Source organism: Staurois parvus, unplaced genomic scaffold (genome assembly GCF_062004578.1).
Source record: "Staurois parvus isolate SC_StPar_1 unplaced genomic scaffold, SC_StPar_1.0 ptg000694l, whole genome shotgun sequence".
Taxonomy (NCBI): Eukaryota; Metazoa; Chordata; class Amphibia; order Anura; family Ranidae; genus Staurois; species Staurois parvus.
The window spans coordinates 4,301,493-4,325,606 of NW_028318490.1; the positions used below are offsets into that span (position 1 = coordinate 4,301,493).

Genomic DNA, 24,114 nt, shown 5'->3' on the forward strand with positions numbered 1-24,114 from the left:
TGTTCATTATTTTTTACTTCCTTTGGTTTTCTACTTATCTCATCCCAAGAGAAGCCACTGTCACCAATCCAAGAACAGGAAACAGAACATTTAATGAGAAGAATAAAACATGGTGGAAGAAATATTTACATTGCAGGATTTAGAAAAGTTTGTTAGGATTCCTCTTCATTAATAAGCATGTTGGGAATTCCTCTTGTGATGGGAAATTCTGTTCCAGATTCTGGGCACTTTAGTGCACCTTCAATGATTTCAACCTAGCAGGAGACAAAGCATAAGAAATGTAAAATGGGAAGAATAGATACTCGCTGCTATAATGTGCACCAATTTTTCTTTTACCCTACCTCCAGTAGCACGTGATGAACTTTTTTCAGGAACTCCTCATCATTTTCATATCCAGACAGAAGCTGTCGAGGTAGGCCAGACCCATGTCCAAGCTGTGTGAAATAAAAATGTCAATCTGATGTACAGTATGTATACCTATCCTTTCAGTTGTATCTGACTCTCTGTGGCCCTACAGGCCAGCTTTCCGTGCACTATGTCGAATGCGTTTACCAGCCTTTTTAGTAAAATATTCATGGCAAGTTTTCTTTTTACGAGATAAGCCACTGGGCCTTTTCCCAACTCCTGGAGATTTTCACTGGCATTCAGAACATACACATTATTATTATTATACAGTATTTATAAAGCGCCAATAGTTCGCTCAGCGCTGTACATTACAATGGGGGACATAACAATGCAAAACATGAGGGGATCGAGAGCCCTGCTCTTTCGAGCTTACAATCTTACATACATACTCAGGCCAATTTAGACAGAAGCCAATCAGCTTGCAATCATGTCTTTGGTGTGAGATGAAATTTGCAGTATTCAGGACACCCACAAAAACACGGAGAGCATACAAACTCCATGCACATAGCTTCCTGGCCCAAAATCAAACCAAGGACCCCAGTACAAGACATAAGGACTAAGCCACAGTCCACCTGTTATTCTGATACAATATATGAAAAGTAGTTAATACAACCTGTCCTAACACCACTAGAGTTGGAGAAAAAAAAATATATATATATATTTTTTTTTGTTTTTGCTATACTGCACTGCGCTATTTTACCTGACAATTGCATGGTCATGCAACAAATAAACAAAAATCATACAATTTTTTTGCCATAAATAGCTTTCTTTTAGTGGTATTTGGTCACCACTGTTTTTTTTTATTTTTGCGCTATAAAAGAAAAAAAAGACTGATCATTTAAAAAGAAAAAAAAAAAATGTACTTGCCGCTATAAAAACATCAAATCTCAAATTTTGGCCAAAATGTATTCTGCTACATGGCTTTGGTTAAAAAAAAAAAAGGAAAAAATCCCAGTAAGTGCATATTGATTTATCCAACCAGCAGATGGCGCTCCACTTTCCTGTTGACATTCGCTATCAACTGTGAAAGGCTTCAGGAACCTTTTGTCATATACTACACATTTTTATTTCTAAAATAAAGATTGTGTGTTATTTTATAGGGCTGAATTTTCATCACTGGAGCCTGTAGGCGTACATCTTTTGGTGCCCTAAATAACACCCCTATGTTTGTACCACTGTTTTAAAACTGGTCATTTTGTTATTTTTCTGACCCTATACAAGTAAAAACCACTATCGCCCGACACCCAGGACATGTAGATCTCGGCAGGTAGGTTTTTGGTTTTTTTATTAAAGTTTAGCCCTGCTGCAGGCAAGCAGCAGGGCTCACTGGTCAGGTGGACAAGTGCCACCTGATTGCTTCTACACACTCCTCTACAGTGCCAGCCTGTGCGCACCCCCCCCCCCCCCCCAGTCTCTTGGGCTCCGCTTGCTCATCTGCAGGCCTGGGTCCGGCTCAGCGGGTGCCAGCAGGTAGAAGAGAGGAAGGCAAGTCTCCTCCCCTTCTTGCTTCTTGTCCTGACCCAGAAGTGACGTGTATGACGTCAAGTCCGGGTCCCCGTTGATAGATTTGTGATGTGATATGCACTGCATTACATTCAGTGGAGCAAAAAAGCTCTTTTAGACCCCGGATGTCTCATTAAAGAGAAGCTGTCGGCAAAAATCATCACATAGGGGACTTTTTGTCCCCTACAGGTGAAACTCGAAAAATTAGAATATTGTGCAAAAGTTCATGATGCGGATAAGCTGACGCGGGGCTGAACCGCTACTAGCTCTGAGGAAGGGGGTTCAGCCCCCGAAACGCGTCAGATTATCCGCATCATTAGACACAGTTGTATTGTGACTGTCTTTGTGGATCACTCATACTGCCTATAATCACGTTGGTTTGTGAATATACATCCTTTTTATTTAATAAAATACGTGGTATACCACGGTAATGCACGATGAGAGTGCGCCCTTGTTTGTTTTCAGTCACCAGTGGTCAGATTTCCCGATCTCAGAAGGGCAGCACCTCTTCGATTGGCATTTTGGCAATTCCTTGGTTTGCATGAAGATCGGAGCGCTGGTTTAGTTTGTCTAATGCAACTAATATATGAGATAGACTCATTACATGCAAAGCAAGATAGTTCAAGCCGTGATTTGTCATAATTGTGATGATTATGGCTTGCAGCTCATGAAAACCCCAAATCCACAATCTCAGAAAATTAGAATATTACATGCAATCAATAAAACAAGGATTGTACATAGAACAATATCGGACCTCTGAAAAGTATAAGCATGCATATGTACTCAGTACTTGGTTTGGGACCCTTTTGCAGCAATTACTGCCTCAATGCAGCGTGGCATGGAAGCTATCAGCCTGTGGCACTGCTGAGGTGTTATGGAAGACCAGGATGCTTCAATAGCAGCCTTCAGCTCTTCTGCATTGTTCTGTCTCATGTCTCTCATCTTTCTCTTGGCAATGCCCCATAGATTCTCTATGGGGTTCAGGTCAGGCGAGTTTGCTGGCCAATCAAGCACAGTAATCCCACGGTCATTGAACCAGGTTTTGGTGCTTTTGGCAGTGTGGACAGGTGCCAAGTCCTGCTGGAAAATGAAGTCAGCGTCCCCATAAAGCTCGTCTGCGGAAGGAAGCATGAAGTGCTCCAAAATCTCCTGGTAGACAGCTGCGTTGACCCTGGACTTAATGAAGCACAGTGGACCAACACCAGCAGATGACATGGCTCCCCAAATCAACAGACTGTGGAAACTTCACACTGGACTTCAAGCATCTTGCAGCATGTGCCTCTCCATTCTTCCTCCATACTCTGGGTCCTTGGTTTCCAAATGAGATGCAAAAGTTGCCCTCATCAGAAAATAGGACTTTGGACCACTGAGCAACAGACCAGGTCTGTTTTTCTTTAGCCCAGGTAAGACGCTTCTGATGTTGTTTGTTGTTCAGGAGCGGCTTGACAAGAGGAATACAACATTTGAAGCCCATGTCCAGGATCCGTCTTTGTGTGGTGGCTCTTGATGCACGGACTCCAGCCTCAGTCCACTCCTTGTGAAAGTCCCCAACGCTTTTGAATGGCCTTTTCCTGACAATCCTCTCCAGGCTGCGGTCATCCCTGCTGCTTGGGCACCTTTTTCTTCCACACTTTTCCCTTCCACATAACTTTCTATTAATGTGCTTTGATACAGCACTTTGGGAACATCCATCTTCTTTTGCAATTATTTTTTGAGGCTTTCCCTCCTTATGGAGGGTGTCAATGATGGTTTTCTGCACAACTGTCAGGTCAGCAGTTTTTTCCATGATTGTGATTCCTACTGAACCAGACTGAGAGACCATTTAAAGGCTCAGGAACCCTTTGCAGGTGTTATGGCTTAATTAGCTGATTAGAGTGGGACACTTTGAGCCTAGAATATTGCCCCTTTTCACAATATTCTCATTTTCTGAGATTATGGATTTGGGGTTTTCATGAGCTGTAAGCCATAATCATCACAATTATGACAAATCACGGCTTGAACTATCTTGCTTTGCATGTAATGAGTCTATGTCATATATTAGTTGCATTACTGAAATAAATGAACTTTTGCACGAAAATCTAATTTTTCGAGTTTCACCTGTAGGGGACAAAAAGTCCCCTATGTGATGATTTTTGGCGACAGGTTCTCTTTAATGAGACATCCGGGGTCTAAAGGAGCCTGGATGTCTCAATTTTGCTCCACTGAATGTAATGCAGTGCACATCACATCACAAATCTGTCAACGGGGACCCGGACGTGACGTCATACACGTCACCTCTGGGTCAGGACAAGAAGCAAGAAGGGGAGGAGACTTGCCTTCCTCTCCTCTACCTGCTGGCACCCGCTGAGCCGGACCCACGACACGGCACCCTGGTAATCTGTGGTCCTAACTCTAAAATTTGTGAGTCCCCATAGTAGAGGCACATGCACTTAATGGATAGATCATGGGCCGGTGGACCTGAGGGAGCCACCCCTCTTAAAGGCAAAGGAGTGCACTGGACCCCAGCATGTAGCACAATGGCAACCAGGGCCCTAGTGCACCCACGTACCAAAAACTCATGCATGTGCCTCTACTATGGGGACTCACAAATTTTAGAGTTAGGACCACAGATTACCAGGGTGCCGTGTCGTGGCTCTGTGGCTTACGTATGTATTTGCAAATGTGTTCTAACTAAACTCCTGTTATAAACGCATACTGTTAGACAGGTTATTTCGGTTGTTAGCAAGCTGGCTGGCAAGTTGTCCAAGAACATTGTTCTCTCCCCTTTATGCACCAAAAGATGTACGCCTACAGGCTCCAGTGATGAAAATTCAGCCCTATAAAATACACAATCTTTATTTTAGAAATAAAAATGTGTAATATATGACAAAAGGTTCCTGAAGCCTTTCACGGTTGATAGCGAATGTCAACAGGAAAGTGGAGCGCCATCTGCTGGTTGGATAAATCAATATGCACAAAAGAAAAAAGATTTTTTTTTTTTTTTTTTTTTAACCAAAGCCATGTAGCAGAATACATTTTGGCCAAAATTTGAGATTTGATGTTTTTATAGCGGCAAGTACATTTTTTTTTTCTTTTTAAATTATCAGTCTTTTTTCTTTTATAGCGCAAAAATAAAAAAAATAAAAAAACCAGTGGTGACCAAATACCACCAAAACAAAGCTCTATTTATGGCAAAAAAATTATATGATTTTTGTTTATTTATTGCATGACCGTGCAATTGTCAGGTAAAATAGCGCAGTGCAGTATAGCAAAAAAAATTATATATATATATATATATATATATATATATATATATATATATATATATATAGTGGTGTTAGGACAGGATGTATCAGAATAACAGGTGGCACTGTGGCTTAGTCCTTATGTCTTGTACTGGGGTCCTTGGTTCTCATATATTAGTTTCACCTTTTAAGTTGCATTACTGAAATAAATGAACTTTTGCACGATATTCAAATTTTTTGAGTTTCACCTGTATGTGAAGCGTTAAGTAATTTTTTACAAATTAAAAAAAAAAAAAAAAGTTTTTTTAAGTTACACCCAAGCACATATCCACCACCTCAAAAAAAATGTTGAGGCCCCCCACATATATGCACATATCACCACAGACGACAGAATGAAATCTAATTCTAGCACCAAACCTCCTCCATAACACTAAACTGATGACCTATAAAGGGGCTTTAAAAACATTGCCTACAGAAAATATAGTGTACTAAAGATTGTTGCCATTTCACGAGTGTATGCAAATTTAAGGTTTGACATGTTGGATATCTATTTTTTCGGTGCAACCTTATCTTTTATATTTTACCAATTGGGCAATGTAATGCCTTCTTGTGCCCTAAAATTAACTTTATTATTTTTTACTGAAATCACCTTTGTGGTAATATTGTGTGACATAAAAAATTGGAACTACCCTATTACCGTATATACTCGAGTATAAGCCGAGTTTTTCAGCACATTTTTTGTGCTGAAAAACGGCCCCCTCAGCTTATACTCGAGTCAACGTCTGCAGGGGGCTGCTGTCTCTTACCTGGCTCCGGTCCCATGACGATCCGGTCCAGGAAGCGCGGCTGCTCCTTCATTCGGTTCGTCCGCCTTCTCACCGGTGATTGGCCGCCAGAACTGTAGCTCAGGAAAGACACACAGGCGGCCAATCACCGGCGAGGAGGCGGAGCTGAGCGGCCCCGCGAAAATCGAGTGAAGGAGATGCAGGTAAGTGTGCCGTGCTTAGGTGCTGCTGCAACCACATATGCTGGCTGCAGCAGCACCATACTGGAACAGGGGTCAGCAAGTGTCAGTGGGAGGAATAGTGCCCCATCATTGGTGTCACTGATACCAATGATGGGGCATTATTCCTCCCACTGACACCAACGATTGGGCACTATTCCTCCCCCCCCACTGACACCAATGATGGGGCACTATTCCACCCCCCACTGACACCAATGATGGGGCACTATTCCACCCCCCACTGACACCAATCATGGGATACTATTCCTCCCCCCCACTGACACCAACGATGGGGCACATTTCCTCCCCCCCACTGACACCAACGATGGGGCACTATTCCTCCACCCCCCCACTGACACCAATGATGGGGCACTATTCCTCCCACTGACACCAATGTTGGGACACTATTCCTCCCACTGACACCAATGATGGGACACTATTCCTCCCAACTGACACCAAAGATGGGGCACTATTCCACTGACACCAATAATGGGGTGCTATTCCCCCCACTGATACTAATGATGGGGCACTATTCCTGCCACTGATACCAATGATGGGGCACTATTCCTCCCACTGACACCAATGATGGGGCGCTATTCCTCCCACTGACACCAATGATGCGGCACTATTCCTCCCACTGATACCAATGATGGGGCACTATTCCTCCCACTGATACCAATGATGGGGCATTATTCCTCCCACTGACACCAACGATTGGGCACTATTCCTCCCCCCCCCACTGACACCAATGATGGGGCACTATTCCACCCCCCACTGACACCAATGATGGGGCACTATTCCACCCCCCACTGACACCAATCATGGGATACTATTCCTCCCCCCCACTGACACCAACGATGGGGCACATTTCCTCCCCCCCACTGACACCAACGATGGGGCACTATTCCTCCACCCCCCCACTGACACCAATGATGGGGCACTATTCCTCCCACTGACACCAATGTTGGGACACTATTCCTCCCACTGACACCAATGATGGGACACTATTCCTCCCAACTGACACCAAAGATGGGGCACTATTCCACTGACACCAATAATGGGGTGCTATTCCCCCCACTGATACTAATGATGGGGCACTATTCCTGCCACTGATACCAATGATGGGGCACTATTCCTCCCACTGACACCAATGATGGGGCGCTATTCCTCCCACTGATACCAATGATGGGGCACTATTCCTCCCACTGATACCAATGATGGGGCACTATTCCTCCCACTGATACCAATGATGGGGCACTATTCCTCCCACTGATACCAATGATGGGACACTATTCCTCCCACTGATACCAATGATGGGACACTATTCCTCCCACTGATACCAATGATGGGGCACTATTCCTCCCACTGATACCAATGATGGGGCACTATTCCTCCCACTGATACCAATGATGGGGCACTATTCCTCCCACTGACACCAATGATGGGGCACTATTCCTCCCACTGATACCAATGATGGGGCACTATTCCTCCCACTGATACCAATGATGGGGCACTATTCCTCCCACTGATACCAATGATGGGGCACTATTCCTCCCACTGATACCAATGATGGGGCACTATTCCTCCCACTGACACCAATGATGGGGCACTATTCCTCCCACTGACACCAATGATGAGGCACGATCCTTCCCACTGGTGTTACCACCCTCGGCTTATACTCGAGTCAATAGTTTTTCCCAGTTTTTTGTGGTAAAATTAGGTACCTCGGCTTATATTCGGGTCGGCTTATACTCGAGTATATACAGTATATTCTCTAGCGTGTCTGCTTTCAGAAAATATACTATATTGCCAAACGTATTGGGATGCCTACCTTTACATGCACATGAACTTTAATGGCATCCCAGTCTTAGTCCATAGGGTTCAACATTGAGTTGGCCCGCCCCTTCCAGCTATAACAGCTTCAACTCTTCTGGGAAGGCTGTCCACAAGGTTTAGGAGTGTGTCTATGGGAATGTTTGATCATTCTTCCAGAAGCACATTTGTGAGGTCAGGCACTGATGTCGGACAAGAAGGCGTGGCTCGCAGTCTCAGCTCTAATTCATCCCAAAGGTGTTCTATGGGGTTGAGGTCAGGACTCTGTGCAGGCCAGTCAAGTTCCTCCACCCCAAACTCGCTCATCCATGTCTTTATGGACCTTGCTTTGTGCACTGGTGGGCAGTCATGTTGGAACAGGAAGGGGCCATCCCCAAACTGTTCCCACAAATTTGGGAGCATGAAATTGTCCAAAATGTCTTGGTATACTGACGCATGAATGACGCATTCCCTTCACTGCAACTAAGGGGCCAAGCCCAACCCCTGAACAACAACCCCACACCATAATCTCCCCTCCACCAAACTTTACACTTGGCACAATGCAGTCAGGCAAGTACCATGCTCCTGGCAACCGCCAAACCCAGACACGTCCATTGGATTGCCAGACAGAGAAGCGTGATTCGTCAATCCAGAGAACACGTCTCCATTGCTCGAGTACAGTGGCGGCATGCTTTACTCCATTGCATCCGATGCTTATTGCACAGGTGACAACCTATCACGGTACCACGCATGAATTCACTCAGCTCCTGAGAGCGACCCATTCTTTCACAAATGTTTATAGAAGCAGTGCTTGAGTTTATACACCTGTGGCCATGGAGGTGATTGGAACACCTGACTAATGATTTGGAGGGGTGTGCCAATATTTTTGGCAATATAGTGTATATAATGTTTTGGGGGTTTTAGGTAATCTTCAGGCCTAAAATGATTACACGTCTGCAAAAAAACACGAAAGGGGCTCTAGCAGCAAAAGGGATAAAGAATAAGTTCACTTTCAGAAACATGTTACACCTGTTTTTAGGGTAAACCATGTAACATGTTCCTGCAGTGGCTCGGCGATCCCAGCCCTCTGTGTGACAGCAGTACAGGGAAAAGTTTCCCATGCCAGCTCTCACTTTTTGAAAAGTGAGAAGGTGTGCGGGGCTCCACCCACACAGCCGCGTCATCCATTCACAGAGTTCTGTGAATGAATTAACTATGAGTACCATATAATAATACCTCCTGCGCTTTAGATGAAGAAAAAAGCTACACTAAGCTGCCAACACCCTCCTTTACACCAAAAAGAACATATATAAACAAGAAAAAAATTGGTGTGGCGCTAAGATAAATACCACTAATACCACATATCATATAAAATATACATAAATAATTGAATAGTCATGCATAAAACATAACCCCTAACTGGGGCACGTGAATGAATACTAGTGATGGTGACACAAAAACACCATGCAAAAGGGATTCCTACAGGTGACAAAGGTGCATAGATTACAGTCCACTATACACGAAGACTGCAATCCTTGAACAAGCGTGAAAGTGCCACTGGTGCCACTGGTGTCACAATCCGGAAATGGTAAGAGTGCCTCCTCACCTCCCCGCACTGACCACAAGGGCCAATACGCCTTTGCACCTTATAGGTGTAATCCTCGAGTGCCAGCCGATAAGGTCCACACTGGATGCTACCTCAGACGCTGTGCTCCCAAATGCCAAATCCAGCTGCTCTATAGTGGTGGTATTAGACCACCAGATGATGCTCAGAAATATAAAGAGAGACTTGCCATAGCGTGATACCGTAACATTTATTAATAAGATGTAAGCAATTAAAATGTCCACTCACATGTCCACATTAAAAATATAGCCTTAGAATGCTCCTCCTGTATCCTCGTGCTATGGGTGTACCCGGAGTCCCAATATGGCGCGTGCGTCGGAAATGACGTCACCGCGTACCGGAAGTGTCGTCAGGGCGTACCAACGCGTTGCGTCACGAATACCACGTGACTTCATCAGGGCTGATGAAGTCACGTGGTATTCGTGACGCAACGCGTTGGTACGCCCTGACGACACTTCCGGTACGCGGTGACGTCATTTCCGACGCACGCGCCATATTGGGACTCCGGGTACACCCATAGCACGAGGATACAGGAGGAGCATTCTAAGGCTATATTTTTAATGTGGACATGTGAGTGGACATTTTAATTGCTTACATCTTATTAATAAATGTTACGGTATCACGCTATGGCAAGTCTCTCTTTATATTTCTGAGCATCATCTGGTGGTCTAATACCACCACTATAGAGCAGCTGGATTTGGCATTTGGGAGCACAGCGTCTGAGGTAGCATCCAGTGTGGACCTTATCGGCTGGCACTCGAGGATTACACCTATAAGGTGCAAAGGCGTATTGGCCCTTGTGGTCAGTGCGGGGAGGTGAGGAGGCACTCTTACCATTTCCGGATTGTGACACCAGTGGCACCAGTGGCACTTTCACGCTTGTTCAAGGATTGCAGTCTTCGTGTATAGTGGACTGTAATCTATGCACCTTTGTCACCTGTAGGAATCCCTTTTGCATGGTGTTTTTGTGTCACCATCACTAGTATTCATTCACGTGCCCCAGTTAGGGGTTATGTTTTATGCATGACTATTCAATTATTTATGTATATTTTATATGATATGTGGTATTAGTGGTATTTATCTTAGCGCCACACCAATTTTTTTCTTGTTTAACTATGAGTACCGACATCCTTTGTGGATGTCAGCTTGTAGTTCTAAATGAACTACCACAGCATTGTTGAGCGCTCTCAACAATCAGTTCATTGATTCTTCCTGTCAGTGTGAAACTGCCTGCCTGTACAATGTAGGAGTAGACAGCTTACACTTACAGTCTCTGCAGGAGTCCTGCATGGCACCAGCAATTTGCTGATCGCTGGTGCAATTCCAGGCTCCTGCAAAAAAAAAAAAAAAGGGCATTTATTTATTGTTTTTAAAGGAGAACTTATCCTTTAACGGAGTGGACATTGGAGCTTGATACAAGCATGCGCTTGTACTGAGCACCCAAGTGCTTCCGTATGTGAGGGTAACCTGAAGGAATAAAGTATTTTTTTCTCTCATTTGGTCCGATGCCTCATTTACTTACTCAGCAGATGCACGTCTGCTGAGCTTTAAGAGAGCCCAACACTCCCCTTTCCTGATGAGCACCCAATCAGTGCTCGTTACACTGCAAGGTCTCTCCTCTCCTTACTAGTCCCAGGGTACGGTGCTCGGCAAGGAGGCGATGGGGTTTATTACCTCCAGAAGTGTGGGGCCACAATGGGGGCTACGTTTTCACCCTTCCTAGCCAACCTCTACAAGGGGTGTTGGGAGCGGTTCCACATTTTTGGAGTGTAGAACCCCTTTAGGTTCTACATTAAGATGTCCTTTTGGTACACAGACGATCTTATCTTTGTTGTTTATAATCAAATTGGAAATTTGGATAGCTGTCTTATCTAAAATAATAATAATATTTTAAACCTACAATTTACAGGACAGATACACAAGACACAGATTTGTTTCCTGGATGTTTCGCTGACCAGAATGGGCAACAGGGTACATACTAGTCTATATAGGAAACCTCTGTCTGGTAATAGCCTGCTATTGGTCCAGTCTGCTCACCCAAAACATACCATTAAGAGTATCCCAGTAGAACAGTTCATATACTTAAGGATTTGTAGTGACGATGTTCAATTTGTGCAGGAATTGGGGGGTTATATTCACGGTTTTTAAGCCATGGATACTCCAAATGGATGTTGGCCGGAGCATGCAATACTGCTAAAAAAATAAAGAATATTTTCTTATGAAGTCAAATTCTGACAAAGAAAAGATAACACAGACTCCTATAGGCTTACGCTTTCTACTGCATATAATATAGTTTGGAATTCAGACAAATACGGTGAATCACGAATAGATATTTACTGTTGTTATCACAAGATCTCATTTGTGCTGAAATCCTCAAGGATGGCATTAATGTTGTTCCTAGGAGAGCCTCTACATGGGGAAATGCTCTGTCACCTAGTTTTTGTTACCCTATAGGTGTGCAGAGCACAACATGATTGCACTGTAAAGGTAATTATAAGTGTGGAAATAGAGGGTGCCCATGTTGTTCTCATGTGATGTTGGGCAATGGGGTGATCTCAAAGTCTGGTGATAGATACCACAGATTACATTTTTTTTTTTTTAACTGCAACACAAAATATGTGGTTTATATTATTACTTGCAGTATTTGTAAAATAAAATATGTGGGGAGAACCACCAGACATTTAGGAGATCGCCTGCACAGTTACCTGTATGACATGTCTACAAATGTTGCAAGACATTTTACGGAATGTCATTATAGTAATGCCTCTGCTGTTTTGAAAGTCATTGATTGAAAAAGTCCGCCCCTACCCCCCCCCCCCCCCAAGAGATGAGGGCGACGTTTTCCATATGCAAAAGGGAGATTCATTGGATTTTCCATATGCAAACCCGTAAATCACTCGGGTTAAATTTCAAGTGGGATGTAACACATTTTTATGAATAACTGATGTGGGTATCACTTTTCAGAGGTGAGATGTTTTTCATATCTTGGACATATGGTTGCTATGATCGTACTTGTCTCAAGAGTCTCTTAGCTTTTTATTCTGGGTTTCCAAAGGGAGACTCCCCTATTGAGAAAGTCTTCCTTGGAAATTCTCCTTTGTTTAAAAAGATTTTACTCTGTGAGAATTTATATGGATTATTATGAGATTTTTTTTGTTTTTATTTCTTCATTGTTTATTATTTTGCTTTATTTTTGTTTATATGAACAGCAATTTTGCAATTACTATTGTATTTTTTTATCTGTATTTTGAGTTTGCAGTAGTAGTATTTTTTGTTTGTTGTTTCTTACGTCAATACACCATTTACGTTCACATCATGTGTGGGTTCCGCTCACAATGCCATTTGTGTTTCCCCTTGGCTGAGGTTAATTGGTGATTGGGTGGTTTCCACACCTGGGGTTTTAAGAGGATCTATAAAGAAACAATTTCATTGCTGTATCTTGGTTAAGCGCTATGGACCGTGGAATGCATTAACCTTTCTCCTGTATCTGTATCATCATCTGTCTGTGAATGTCGTGACATGGATTCATTAATTTTGCTTTAACCTTTTCCTATCCTGACACCTTTACCCCCTTCCTGACCAGGGCAATTTTCAGCTTTCAGCGCTATCACACTTTGAATGACAATTGCGCGGTCATTCAACACTGTACCCATATGAATTTTTTACCATTTTTTTGAGACAGATAAAGCTTTATTTTGGTGGTATTTATTCACCGCTGGGATTTTTATTTTTTTTTGCTATGTAAATGAAAAAGTCCAAAAATTTTGAAAAAAAGTGTTTTTCTTATAAAATTTTGCAAATAAATAATCTTTCATCATAAATCTTGACCAAAATGTATTCCGTTATATTTTTAGTAAAAAAAAAAAAAAAAGCCAAATTAGTTTATAACTAAAAATTATAATTTTTAAACATTTGTTTTACATTATTATTTATGGTTTTTTTTTATTTTTACATACTGTCACCCTAGCAGTACAGTGTCACCGTGGTGACACTGTACTACTTGTGGGGGATGATGAAGATTTTGTAAAAGCAATCATTTCTCTCTCTGTCTGCATTCTTGCAGCCATTGAGAAATACAGAGTGAGCTGTGATTGGTCACACCTTTTCACATGGTTCGAAGCTGTTGTGAATAGCCTTGTACCATGTGACCTCCATGATCATTCACAGATTTCACACGTAGTAAGCAATGATGTCACAAGTGACATCTTGCTTACTACTTTGCATGTGATCACTGATTGGCCAATCAGTGATCACATGATCGGGACCTCATACAGAGGTCCCGTCCGATGATCGGTGTTTCACTGAGTCCGGAGGACACAGCGGGCACCGGATTGCGGTGCTGTACGCTCCCAGGGAGCGCACACAGCTAGAAAAGGTGGGTGCCGTTTATGAACGGCAACCCGCCCCTGGAGTGCCACCGCCCTGCCGTTTATAAACAGCAGGCGGACGGCAAGTGTTTAATAAACCTACACATTTTAGTGAAGTGTGCAGCCAAATTTCTTGATTTCCAGAGTAGGAGATAAACAGTGCAGATAAAAGCACCTCAAATTTAAATACGGTTTTGGTTAAAACATTTTTTTATCTGGACAAGTAAATTGTCATGAGGAACATGTGGACTGGGACCCCAATTTAGTCCCTGGACAAGTAGTTTTTTCAAAATTTCCCACACCCCTGAGACTCTCCCTGATGGTTACAGGGTAAGTTCACCTTTCATAACATATTACACCCATATTCAATGAAAGGACTGGTCCCCACTCCTCCACTTTGATAGCCAGCAGGGAATCATCTCCCCCCACTAGCTGTCAAAATTTTTAAAAACCATGGCTGTACGGGGCTCAGGCCGCCCAGCTGCAGAGGACTGTGAATGAGAAAACTACAAGTCCCGACAGCCTTAGCGACTGTCGGCTTGTAGTTCTTAATGAATTAACACGGTGCTGTGAGCGCTGTGGTATTTATTTGATTCTGCCTGTCGGAGTGTATCAGCTTGCTCGTACGGGATGTACAGGCTAGCAAATATACCGACAGGTCTGCAGGAGACCTGCATGGCACCAGCGATCTGCTGATTGCTGGTGCAATGCTTTACAAGCTCCTGCAACAAAAAATAATAAATGTGAACTTATCCTTTAATAAAACGAAAAAAATATCACAAAAGCTGATCTGTGATTATTAAAATAACATTTAATAAATAACCTGCCTAGGAAAACTTTGTGTTTCCTTGGTAAAGGTCAGGAGGAATTTATTGCTGCATGTTCATACTAGCAATTTTGAATGGGCATCTGCAATTAGTTATATACAGTCACTTCAGTCTGTGGTTTGGTATTACAAATTATCAATTTTCCCTTTTTCAGAAGTAAATTATTGCTTACAAAAGTAGGGAACAAAAAAAAGAAAAAAAAAAACAAAAAACCCTTGACTGCACATTTTTAGTCATACAATGAAAGATGCTTCTAGACCCAATGTAGTTACAGTGGGGCAAAAAAGTATTTAGTCAGCCACCAATTGTGCAAGTTCTCCCACTTAAAAAGATGAGAGAGGCCTGTAATTGGCATCATAGGTAGACCTCAACTATGAGAGACAAAATGAGAAACAAAATCCAGATAATCACATTGGCTGATTTGGAAAGAATTTATTTGCAAATTATGGTGGAAAATAAGTATTTGGTCACCTACAAACAAGTAAGATTTCTGGCTCTCACAGACCTGTACCTTCTTCTTTAAGAGGCTCCTCTGTCCTGCACTCATTACCTGTATCAATGGTACCTGTTTGAACTTGTTATCAGTATAAATGACACCTGTCCACAACCTCAAACAGTCACACTCCAAACTCCACTATGGTGAAGACCAAAGAGCTGTCGAAGGACACCAGAAACAAAATTGCAGACCTGCACCAGGCTGGGAAGACTGAATCTGCAATAGGCAAGCAGCTTGGTGTGAACAAATCAACTGTGGGAGCAATAATTAGAAAATGGAAGACATACAAGACCACTGATAATCTCCCTCGATCTGGGGCTCCACGCAAGATCTCACCCCGTGGGGTCAAAATGATCACAAGAACGGTGAGCAAAAATTCCAGGACCACACGGGGGACCTAGTGAATGACCTGCAGAGAGCTGGGACCAACGTAACAAAGGCTACCATCAGTAACACACTACGCCGAGGGACTCAGATCCTGCAGTGCCAGATGTGTCCTGGAGTGGCCTAGCCAGTCTCCAGATCTCAACCCCATAGAAAACCTTTGGAGGGAGTTGAAAGTCCGTGTTGCCCAGCGACAGCCTCAAAACATCATTGCTCTAGAGAAGATCTGCATGGAGGAATGGGCCAACATACCAGCAACAGTGTGTGCCAACCTTGTGAAGACTTACAGGAAACGTTTGACCTCTGTCATTGCCAACAAAGGATATATAACAAAGTATTGAGATGAACCTTTGACATTGACCAAATACTTATTTTCCACCATAATTTGCAAATAAATTCTTTCCAAATCAGCCAATGTGATTGTCTGGATTTTTTTTCTCATTTTGTCTCTCATAGTTGAGGTCTACCTATGATGCCAATTACAGGCCTCTCTCATCTTTTTAAGTGGGAGAACTTGCACAATTGGTGGCTGACTAAATACTTTTTTGCCCCACTGTATGTGTGCACAATTATTACACCCATTCACATCGGGTGAGACTTGGCATACCATTTGACTTGAAAATCGTATGCCAAGTCGCACCCTATTGTCCGCAATTAGAGCGGTCAAATCGGTGCAGTTCCAACCTGGTCAGAGCCACACCGATTTCTAAAGTAGTACATGTACTACTTTTGGTGCGATTTGCATAGACATCTGTGTCAGATGTCTTGCAAATCGCACCTGAAATTGGCATCTCACCCAACTTTGAAATTGTGCAACTTCACTATAAGTCGCACGATTTCAAAGTCGGGCTTGATGTGACCGGGGGGTTAGGCAAGTGACTTTTTTTTAACAAATCATCATTTTTATGCGTATTGTCCAACTCCAAGTTGTATAAACCTGAATGCTTATTGGATACAAGCATATCAGGTGATATGTTTTTGTGTAATGAGGGAGGGTATGGCCTAAAGAGATCAACACCTTCTATCAAGGTGTGCATAATTATTAGGAAGTTTCTTTTCCTCAGGCAAAATGGGCCAAAAAAAGAGATTAAACTGACTCTGAAAAGTAAAAATTTTTAACCACTTCCAGACCGGACACTTTTACCCCCTTCCTGACCAGGGCAATTTTCAGCTTTTAGCGCTATCACACTTTGAATGACAATTGCGCGGTCATGCAACACTGTACCCAAATGAATTTTTTACCATTTTTTGAGATAGATAAAGCTTTATTTTGGTGGTATTTATTCACCACTGGGATTTGTATTTTTTTTGCTATGTAAATGAAATGTCCAAAAATTTAAAAAAAAAGAGTTTTTTTTAATAAAATTTTGCAAATAAATAATATTTCATCATAAATCTTAGCCAAAATTTATTCCGTTAGTAGATTTATTCTTTTTAGTGAAAAAAAAAAAATCCAAATTAGTTTATAAGCAAAAATTATAATTTTTAAACATTTTTTTTTACATTTTTATTTTATTTTTTTATATTATTATTTTTTATTTTTTTTTTTTTACATACTGTCACCCTAGCAGTACAGTGTCACCATGGTGACACTGTACTACTTGTGAGGGGTGATGAAGATTTTTTTTTTTTTTTTTTTTTACACCGATTGCTTTTACACCCATATAGGATGTAAAAGCAATCATTTCTCTTTCTCTCTGTGTGCATTCTTGCACTCATTGAGAAGAACTGAGTGAGCTGTGATTGGTCACAGCTTGTCACATGGTACAAGGCTTTTGTGAATAGCCTTGTACCATGTGACCTCTGTGATCATTCACAGATTTCACACATAGTAAGCAATGATGTCAGAAGTGACATCTTGCTTACTACTTTGCATGTGATCACTGATTGGCCAATCAGTGATCACATGATCGGGACCTCGTACAGAGGTCCCGTCCGACGATCGGTGTTTCACTGTGTCCGGAGGACACAGCGGGCACCGGATCGCGGTGCTGCGCGCTCCCAGGGAGCGCGCTCAAGCAGGGTGCGGGGAGGCCGTTTATAGACGGCCACCCTACCCTGCAGTGCCACCGTCCAGCCGTTTATATACAACGGCCGGTCGGGAAGTGGTTAAAAGGTCTTTCAGGAGGGATACAGCACTCAAAGACAAGGCCAAGGTAAGGGAGGCTGAAACCTGACCACCACTGAACAAGACACATAAGTTGAAACGTCAAGGTTGGGCCAAGAAATATCTAAAGAAAGATTTTTCAAAAGTTTTATGGACTGATGAGATGGGCCCGTCAGTAACGGGGACAGAGCTCCACTTCGACTCAGACATCAGCAAGGTAGAGGTGGGGACCTGGAAAGGGCTAGTATTATTAAAGATGAGCTAGTTGGACCTTTTCGGGTTGAAGATGGACTCAAAATCAACTTCCATACCTACTGCCAGTTTTTAGAAGACACTTTCTTCAAGCAGTGGTACAGGAAAAAGTCTGCATCTATCAAGAAGACAATGATATTTAGGCAGAACAATGCTCCATTGCATGCATGGAAGTACTCCACTGCATGGCTAGCCAGTAAAGGCCTTAAAGATAAAAGAACAATGACATGGCCCTCTTCCTCACCTGACCTAAACCCTATTGAGAACTTGTGGGCCCTTCTTAAAAGGGATATTTACGGTGAAGGAAAACAGTACACCTCTTTGAACAGTGTCTGGGAGGCTGTGGTTGTTGCTGCACAAAAAGTTAATCGTTAACAGATCAAAAAAACTGACAGACTCCATGAATGAAAGGCTTATGACTGTTACTGAAAAGAAGGGAGGCTATATTGGTCACTGATTTTTATTTATTTCTTCTTTAAATGTTGAAAATGTTTATTTGTAAATTTTGCGTTGATTGTTTATTATTCTCACTTTACAAGTGAGATGGGGAGATTTTTGTTTTTCATTTAGATGCATAATAATTCTGCATACTAATAGTTGCCCAATAATTGTACACACAGATATCCTGATAAGAAAGCCAAAACCTCACTTTTACTTTCTTAAATATTCAGGTTTGAGGTTTATTAACATTTTATATTGACCGAGAGCACTGTAGCGCAATAATGAAATTAATTCTCACAAATACAACTTGCCTAATAATTGTGAACACAGTGTATTCATTAAAAGAATGAAATGCCTTTAAAGTGGAACTAAGCCTAAGGATTTAACTTTCAACAATTACATTCAAATTATGCTGTAAATGATAACGGTCACAGCTGCTTGTTCTCTAAACCGAACTGTCAAACCATCAAATCACTGTGTAATAACTGATAACGTGCAGAATCATGGCAACTGCAGATCAAATAAAAGGCTAAGATGGTAGCTTCCTTGACTGTAAAGGATGGGAGGGTTTAGGTCCATGTTAAGTTCAGTATTCAGTAGGATACAAGGAGAAGGTTTGAATTGTGTGCCCTTTGTTGGTTAGCAGAGCTTTATTAAAACTACCTGATGTAACTTTATTACTTTCCTACCTGCAAAGTCAAATCAGACAAGAATGGAAGGGAATGCATTGTAGCCAGTTTTTCATTCTTGCACTCCCCAGTACTGCTGATCTTCAGACATAAAAAGATGAATGGAGAAATGTTCCAGCAGCTTACAGGAGGATAGCACAGGGAGAACCCCGGCATTGTATCTATGCTCAATCCGAAGAGCACAAAGGTAACAGGGGAAGATGCACCTTGGGAATAGAGGCTTTGCAGTGTACCAGAGGTATGTAAATGACAAAAAGAGGCTGAAAAGGATTACAATTATTTCAAATCGCTAAAACAATCCACATACTTGTATTACATTTAGGCATTTTTGCAGTTTGGCTGCAGTTCTGCTTTATCTCCCACATTAATCTAGAATTCTTCTAAATATTTGCTACAGTAGATGACTTAAAATAGAGGCAATAAATATATCACTCCTGTCTCTGCAATCCAGATCACTACAATGGACTTTACTTACGGTTTCTGCAGTTTCCACCAATGCTTCCCACTCTAGTTTAGGAATCATGCGTGATACAAACTCTCGGTTGAAATCCACAGAATTGACCTTGACTTCATCTGCCTAAAAATTCAATAGAACAAAAAAAAAAAAACATAATTACAAAGAGAATCTTTCATAAATGCAAAGCTAAGTTGAAGTCACGAAAATATTAACAATAGTGTGAATCCTCCGTCTTAGCCCGCCAGCAGGATTCACAATACTGTATACTGATATAGTCCTGCTCGGGTCAATAGGGTGGGGTCTGCTTTATTGTAATGTTGTACATGTAACAGTTTCTATACAATTCTCTCAGCCATTGCTATGTTTTAATGGAAACGTTTTATGTTGTATAAAGTCATTCACTGTCTACTTTCAAAAATATGTAACAAGAGTTGCTTGCATTAAAAGTCCCATTAAAGATACTCAAATAGCTGGTTTCAGCATTGAAGGGATGTTGGAAACAGACACTAGTGTCTGGGCCTCTTGTGCATTTTAAATAAGAGATTATTGAGCTAGGCATTCATATCTGAATGAGCTTGTATATAGATTGTGCAAACCGACTGTAGATGATCAACTTAAAGTGTATCCACCCCAAATGTAATATATTGCAGCTTATTAGTTGTTAGATATGGTGGCTGCATATGTTTTCTTTTTTTCCTTTGTTTTCACCTGATGATCCAGGCAGTAAGTCTGTTCTTTTCCAACTTCTTTTAACAAAACAAGCTGCCCAGCAAAAGTGGCAGTTAGAACCATTATCTGCTTTTGTTCATCTATGAAAAACCTTTATCCAATAAGGAAAAAAACTTGATGCAACTGCCTAAAAAGTGTTAGCGGGAGTTCACCTTCAATATGTTAGCCAAGTTCATCTAAATCTGCTAGTGCACCCATCACTACCCTCTCCCAGACTGACAATGCCGTTGCAGTGGGGAGCCTGTCATTGAAGATGTCAGTTGCACCAGCTAACCATAGAGGTGTTTGGGGACTGGATTGTCTCTGATCATCTCTATGGTCTACCACAGGGGTATGCAAAACTATGGCCCTCCAGCTACAAGTCCCATCATGCCTCTTGCCTGTAGCTGTCAGAGTCTTGTAACGCCTCATGGGACTTTCAGTTGAACACCTGGAGGGCCATAGTTTGGAGACCCCTGGTCTAAGAGACCGGAAGTGACGAGTTTTTCATCACTTCCAGTTAGGGCAAATGTAAATAAAGCCATTTTTTCTGGAAAGCATGAGAATAATATTTTTTTTTTAATCTTGTGCTTTCCAGGGTAGAGGAGAGATCTGGGGTCTTATAGACCTCAGATCTCTCCATAAAGAAGACCTGTCATGCCTTATTTCTATCACAAATTATGTTTACATTTTTTGTGGTAGCAATAAAAGTGATAAAAAAATTTTTTAAAGACAGTGTAAAAATAAAAAAGAAGTTTAATAAAATAAATTTTAGAGTGGCATATTAGGCATCTATTTACTCGGCGTAACATCTTTTACATTTCCCCCAAAATTTGGGTTATATATTGTTTGAGAATTAAAATTCATCAACCACTCGCTACTAGGCACTTTTACCTCCTTCCTGCCCAAGTCAGCTTTCAGGGACAATTCACACTATAGAAATGCAGTCCAGATGCGTTTCTGCATGCGCGTTTTTCATGCGTTCCAGTTTATTTTTCCCCCTTTTTCTTCAATTTAAATAGGGACATATGCATTCCAGTGCGTTTTTGGTGTATTCCCGTGTGTTTTACCATGTTCCAGTACAGTTCTGTGCAGGAAAAATGCAGCCTGGTGTACTCTTTCTGCATCCGGTTCCACTGGAACTGCAAGCACTGATATGAACTGACATTAACAACCATATAACCTACTCTCTGTGCGTTTTGGATACAGAAAAACAAACTGAAAAGCATGTAGTGTGAGCTGGCCCTTAGTGCTATCGCACTTTGAAGGACAATTGCGCGGTCATACAACACTGTACATATCAAGCTTTTATATTTTTTTTTCACACAAATAGAGCTTTCTTTTGGTGGTATTTAATCACCACTGGGTGTTTCATTTTTTGCGCTATAAACAAGAAAAGAGCGAAAATGTTTAAAACAAAAAAGTTTTGTTTCTATTATAAAATTTTGCAAACAGGTAATTTTCCTCTTTCATTGATGTGTGTTGATGAGTCTGTACTGATAGGCGGCACTGGTGGGCATTGATAAGGAGGTACTGATGATGCTCCACTGACCGGCACAGACTGGCAGCACTGCTGGGCACTCTTGGGCTGTACTGATAATCAGTACCCTGATTATCAGTGCAGATGTCTGCTTTGACTGTTGCCAGCAGTACTTTCCCTTACGCTGTGACAGTGTGAGGACAGTACTGCTGATAACCAGCAAGTGTATTTACATAGTGGTTAGCTGTGACTGGACACAGATGATCACGTGGCAAAAGGCCACTGTGATTGGCCTTTTACCATGTCATGTGATCAGCGGTGTCCAAAGGACATGGCGATCACAGACAGCACTGGGTGCACACCACTGGTGGGAGATTTTGGGAGGACATCATATGATGCCCTCCCAGAACTGGACTACCACGCTTTAGCTATCATTTGGCTATAGCGTGGTGTTAAAGTATATTTTTTCTTTTTAATTGTATTTGAAAAAAACTGCTGTTCAAATATCACGTGACATTAAAAAAAACTGCAACAACCACCATTTTATTCTCTAGGGCCTCTGCAAAAAAAAAAAAATAATAATATGTTGGCTCCCCCCTCATCCCCCAATTATACTTACCCGAGCCTGAAATCAATCCCACGACGAGCATGACAGCAGTGGCTCTCCCTCCTCATTGGCTCACATACAGACTTGGAGGCCATTGGCTCACGCTTCTGTCAATCACAGCCAGTGAGGAAGAGCTAAGCTGAGCTCTGTATGTCAATATATACACAAAGCCAGCTCAGGAGTGAGCATGCACTACGGCCCCCATAGCAAGTAGGTCCCTCTAGGGCGGGTGTCGGCAACCCGCGGCTCCGGAGCCGCATGCGGCTCTTTTTCATCTTTGCTGCGGCTCCGGAGCACACTGCCCACCAGGTGGTCGGCAAGCCGCAGATCGCGAGCCACATGCGGCCCTTCTGTGTGCCGGGCGCCCGCTCCCCTCCCTTCTCAAAAATCCGGCCCGCGGAGCGTGGAACATTGGCTGTCAGGATGTAGGTGGGGCAGCCAGGATGTAGGCGGGGCAGAGTGACGAACTCCTCTCTCAGTCCGCCCTGAAGACCAGAACGGCGCGGGAACACAGCGAGAGGAACGCGCGGAGCAAAGGTAAGTGAATTGAGACAATATGGGGGATGAATTACTATGTGGGGGATGAATTACTGTGTGGGGGATGAATTACTATGTGGGGGATGAATTACTATGTGGGGGATGAATTACTATGGGGGATGAATTACTATGGGGGATGAATTACTATGTGGGGGATGAATTACTATGGGGGAAGAATTACTATATGGGGGATGAATTACTATGGGGGAAGAATTACTATATGGGGGATGAATTACTATATGGGGGATGAATTACTATATGGGGGATGAATTACTATATGGGGGATGAATTACTATGTGGGGGATGAATTACTATATGGGGGATGAATTACTATGGGGGATGAATTACTATATGGGGGATGAATTACTATGGGGGATGAATTACTATATGGGGGATGTATTTTCAGTTTTAAAAATGTGGCTGTCAAAATAAATTTCAATCGTGGTTTTGGCGAGATTTGGCTCAGTTGAAAAAAAAGGTTGCCCACCACTGACCTAAGGCTATGATTGTGATTATGAAGATACACTGTGGCCCTGATTAACCCTTTGCTTACTGGGCCCTTAAACCCCCTTCATGACCAGAGTGCTTTTTGCAATATATGCAGTGTCGGATTTGTTATAAATGTTGCAATGGTTTTGCGGCTCCCAGTCTTTTTTTTCCCTTCGGAAACGGGTCCAAGTGGCTCTTTATGTCTTAAAGGTTGCAGACCCCTGCTCTAGGGGCAGGAGAGCCAGTGGAGGACCCTGAAGAGGATGAGGGCTGCTATGTCCAAAACAATTACAAAGGGCGGGTAAGTATGAGATGTTTATTTTTTTAAAAATAATCCTTTACAATCACTTTGGGGTTTTCTTATGCAGTGTAAAGCACAGATCCCATATACATCCATGTAATGAGCAGAAAGGTTATACAACTCCACAACCAATCAGAAATCATCTCTCCTCTGGTTATAGTCATCTAAAACCCAATGTCTGACTTACTGCACCCTACAAATCTGCCCATAAATCACACAGTACCATACCCGAATGATGAGCGGGAAGCCCCGGGTCACCCCGGTAACGTGGCTCCGCAGCATATTATGTGTGAGCAGCTTCATATTCCCGTCTCCTGTACCCACGTGCCTGGTAAAGAAACTACTTCCGGGACCTAAGCCAACCACCATCCCGCTGTAACCCCGCCTACAGGTCTTCTATC

General features: G+C 42.4%; 1 protein-coding gene across 1 annotated transcript; it reads right to left on the bottom strand.

The window, feature by feature from the left end:
• Positions 1–73: 73 nt before the first annotated feature.
• On the bottom strand, positions 74–24,098 carry TRMT112 (tRNA methyltransferase activator subunit 11-2). Its single transcript, XM_089652839.1, has 4 exons — positions 23,942–24,098; positions 19,610–19,711; positions 342–434; positions 74–254 (listed from the first exon to the last, which is right to left on the bottom strand). The coding sequence occupies exons 1-4, from the start codon at positions 24,080–24,082 to the stop codon at positions 153–155; spliced, it is 438 nt and encodes a 145-aa protein (XP_089508965.1). The 5' UTR covers positions 24,083–24,098; the 3' UTR covers positions 74–152.
• Between the last annotated feature and the right edge of the window lie 16 nt (positions 24,099–24,114).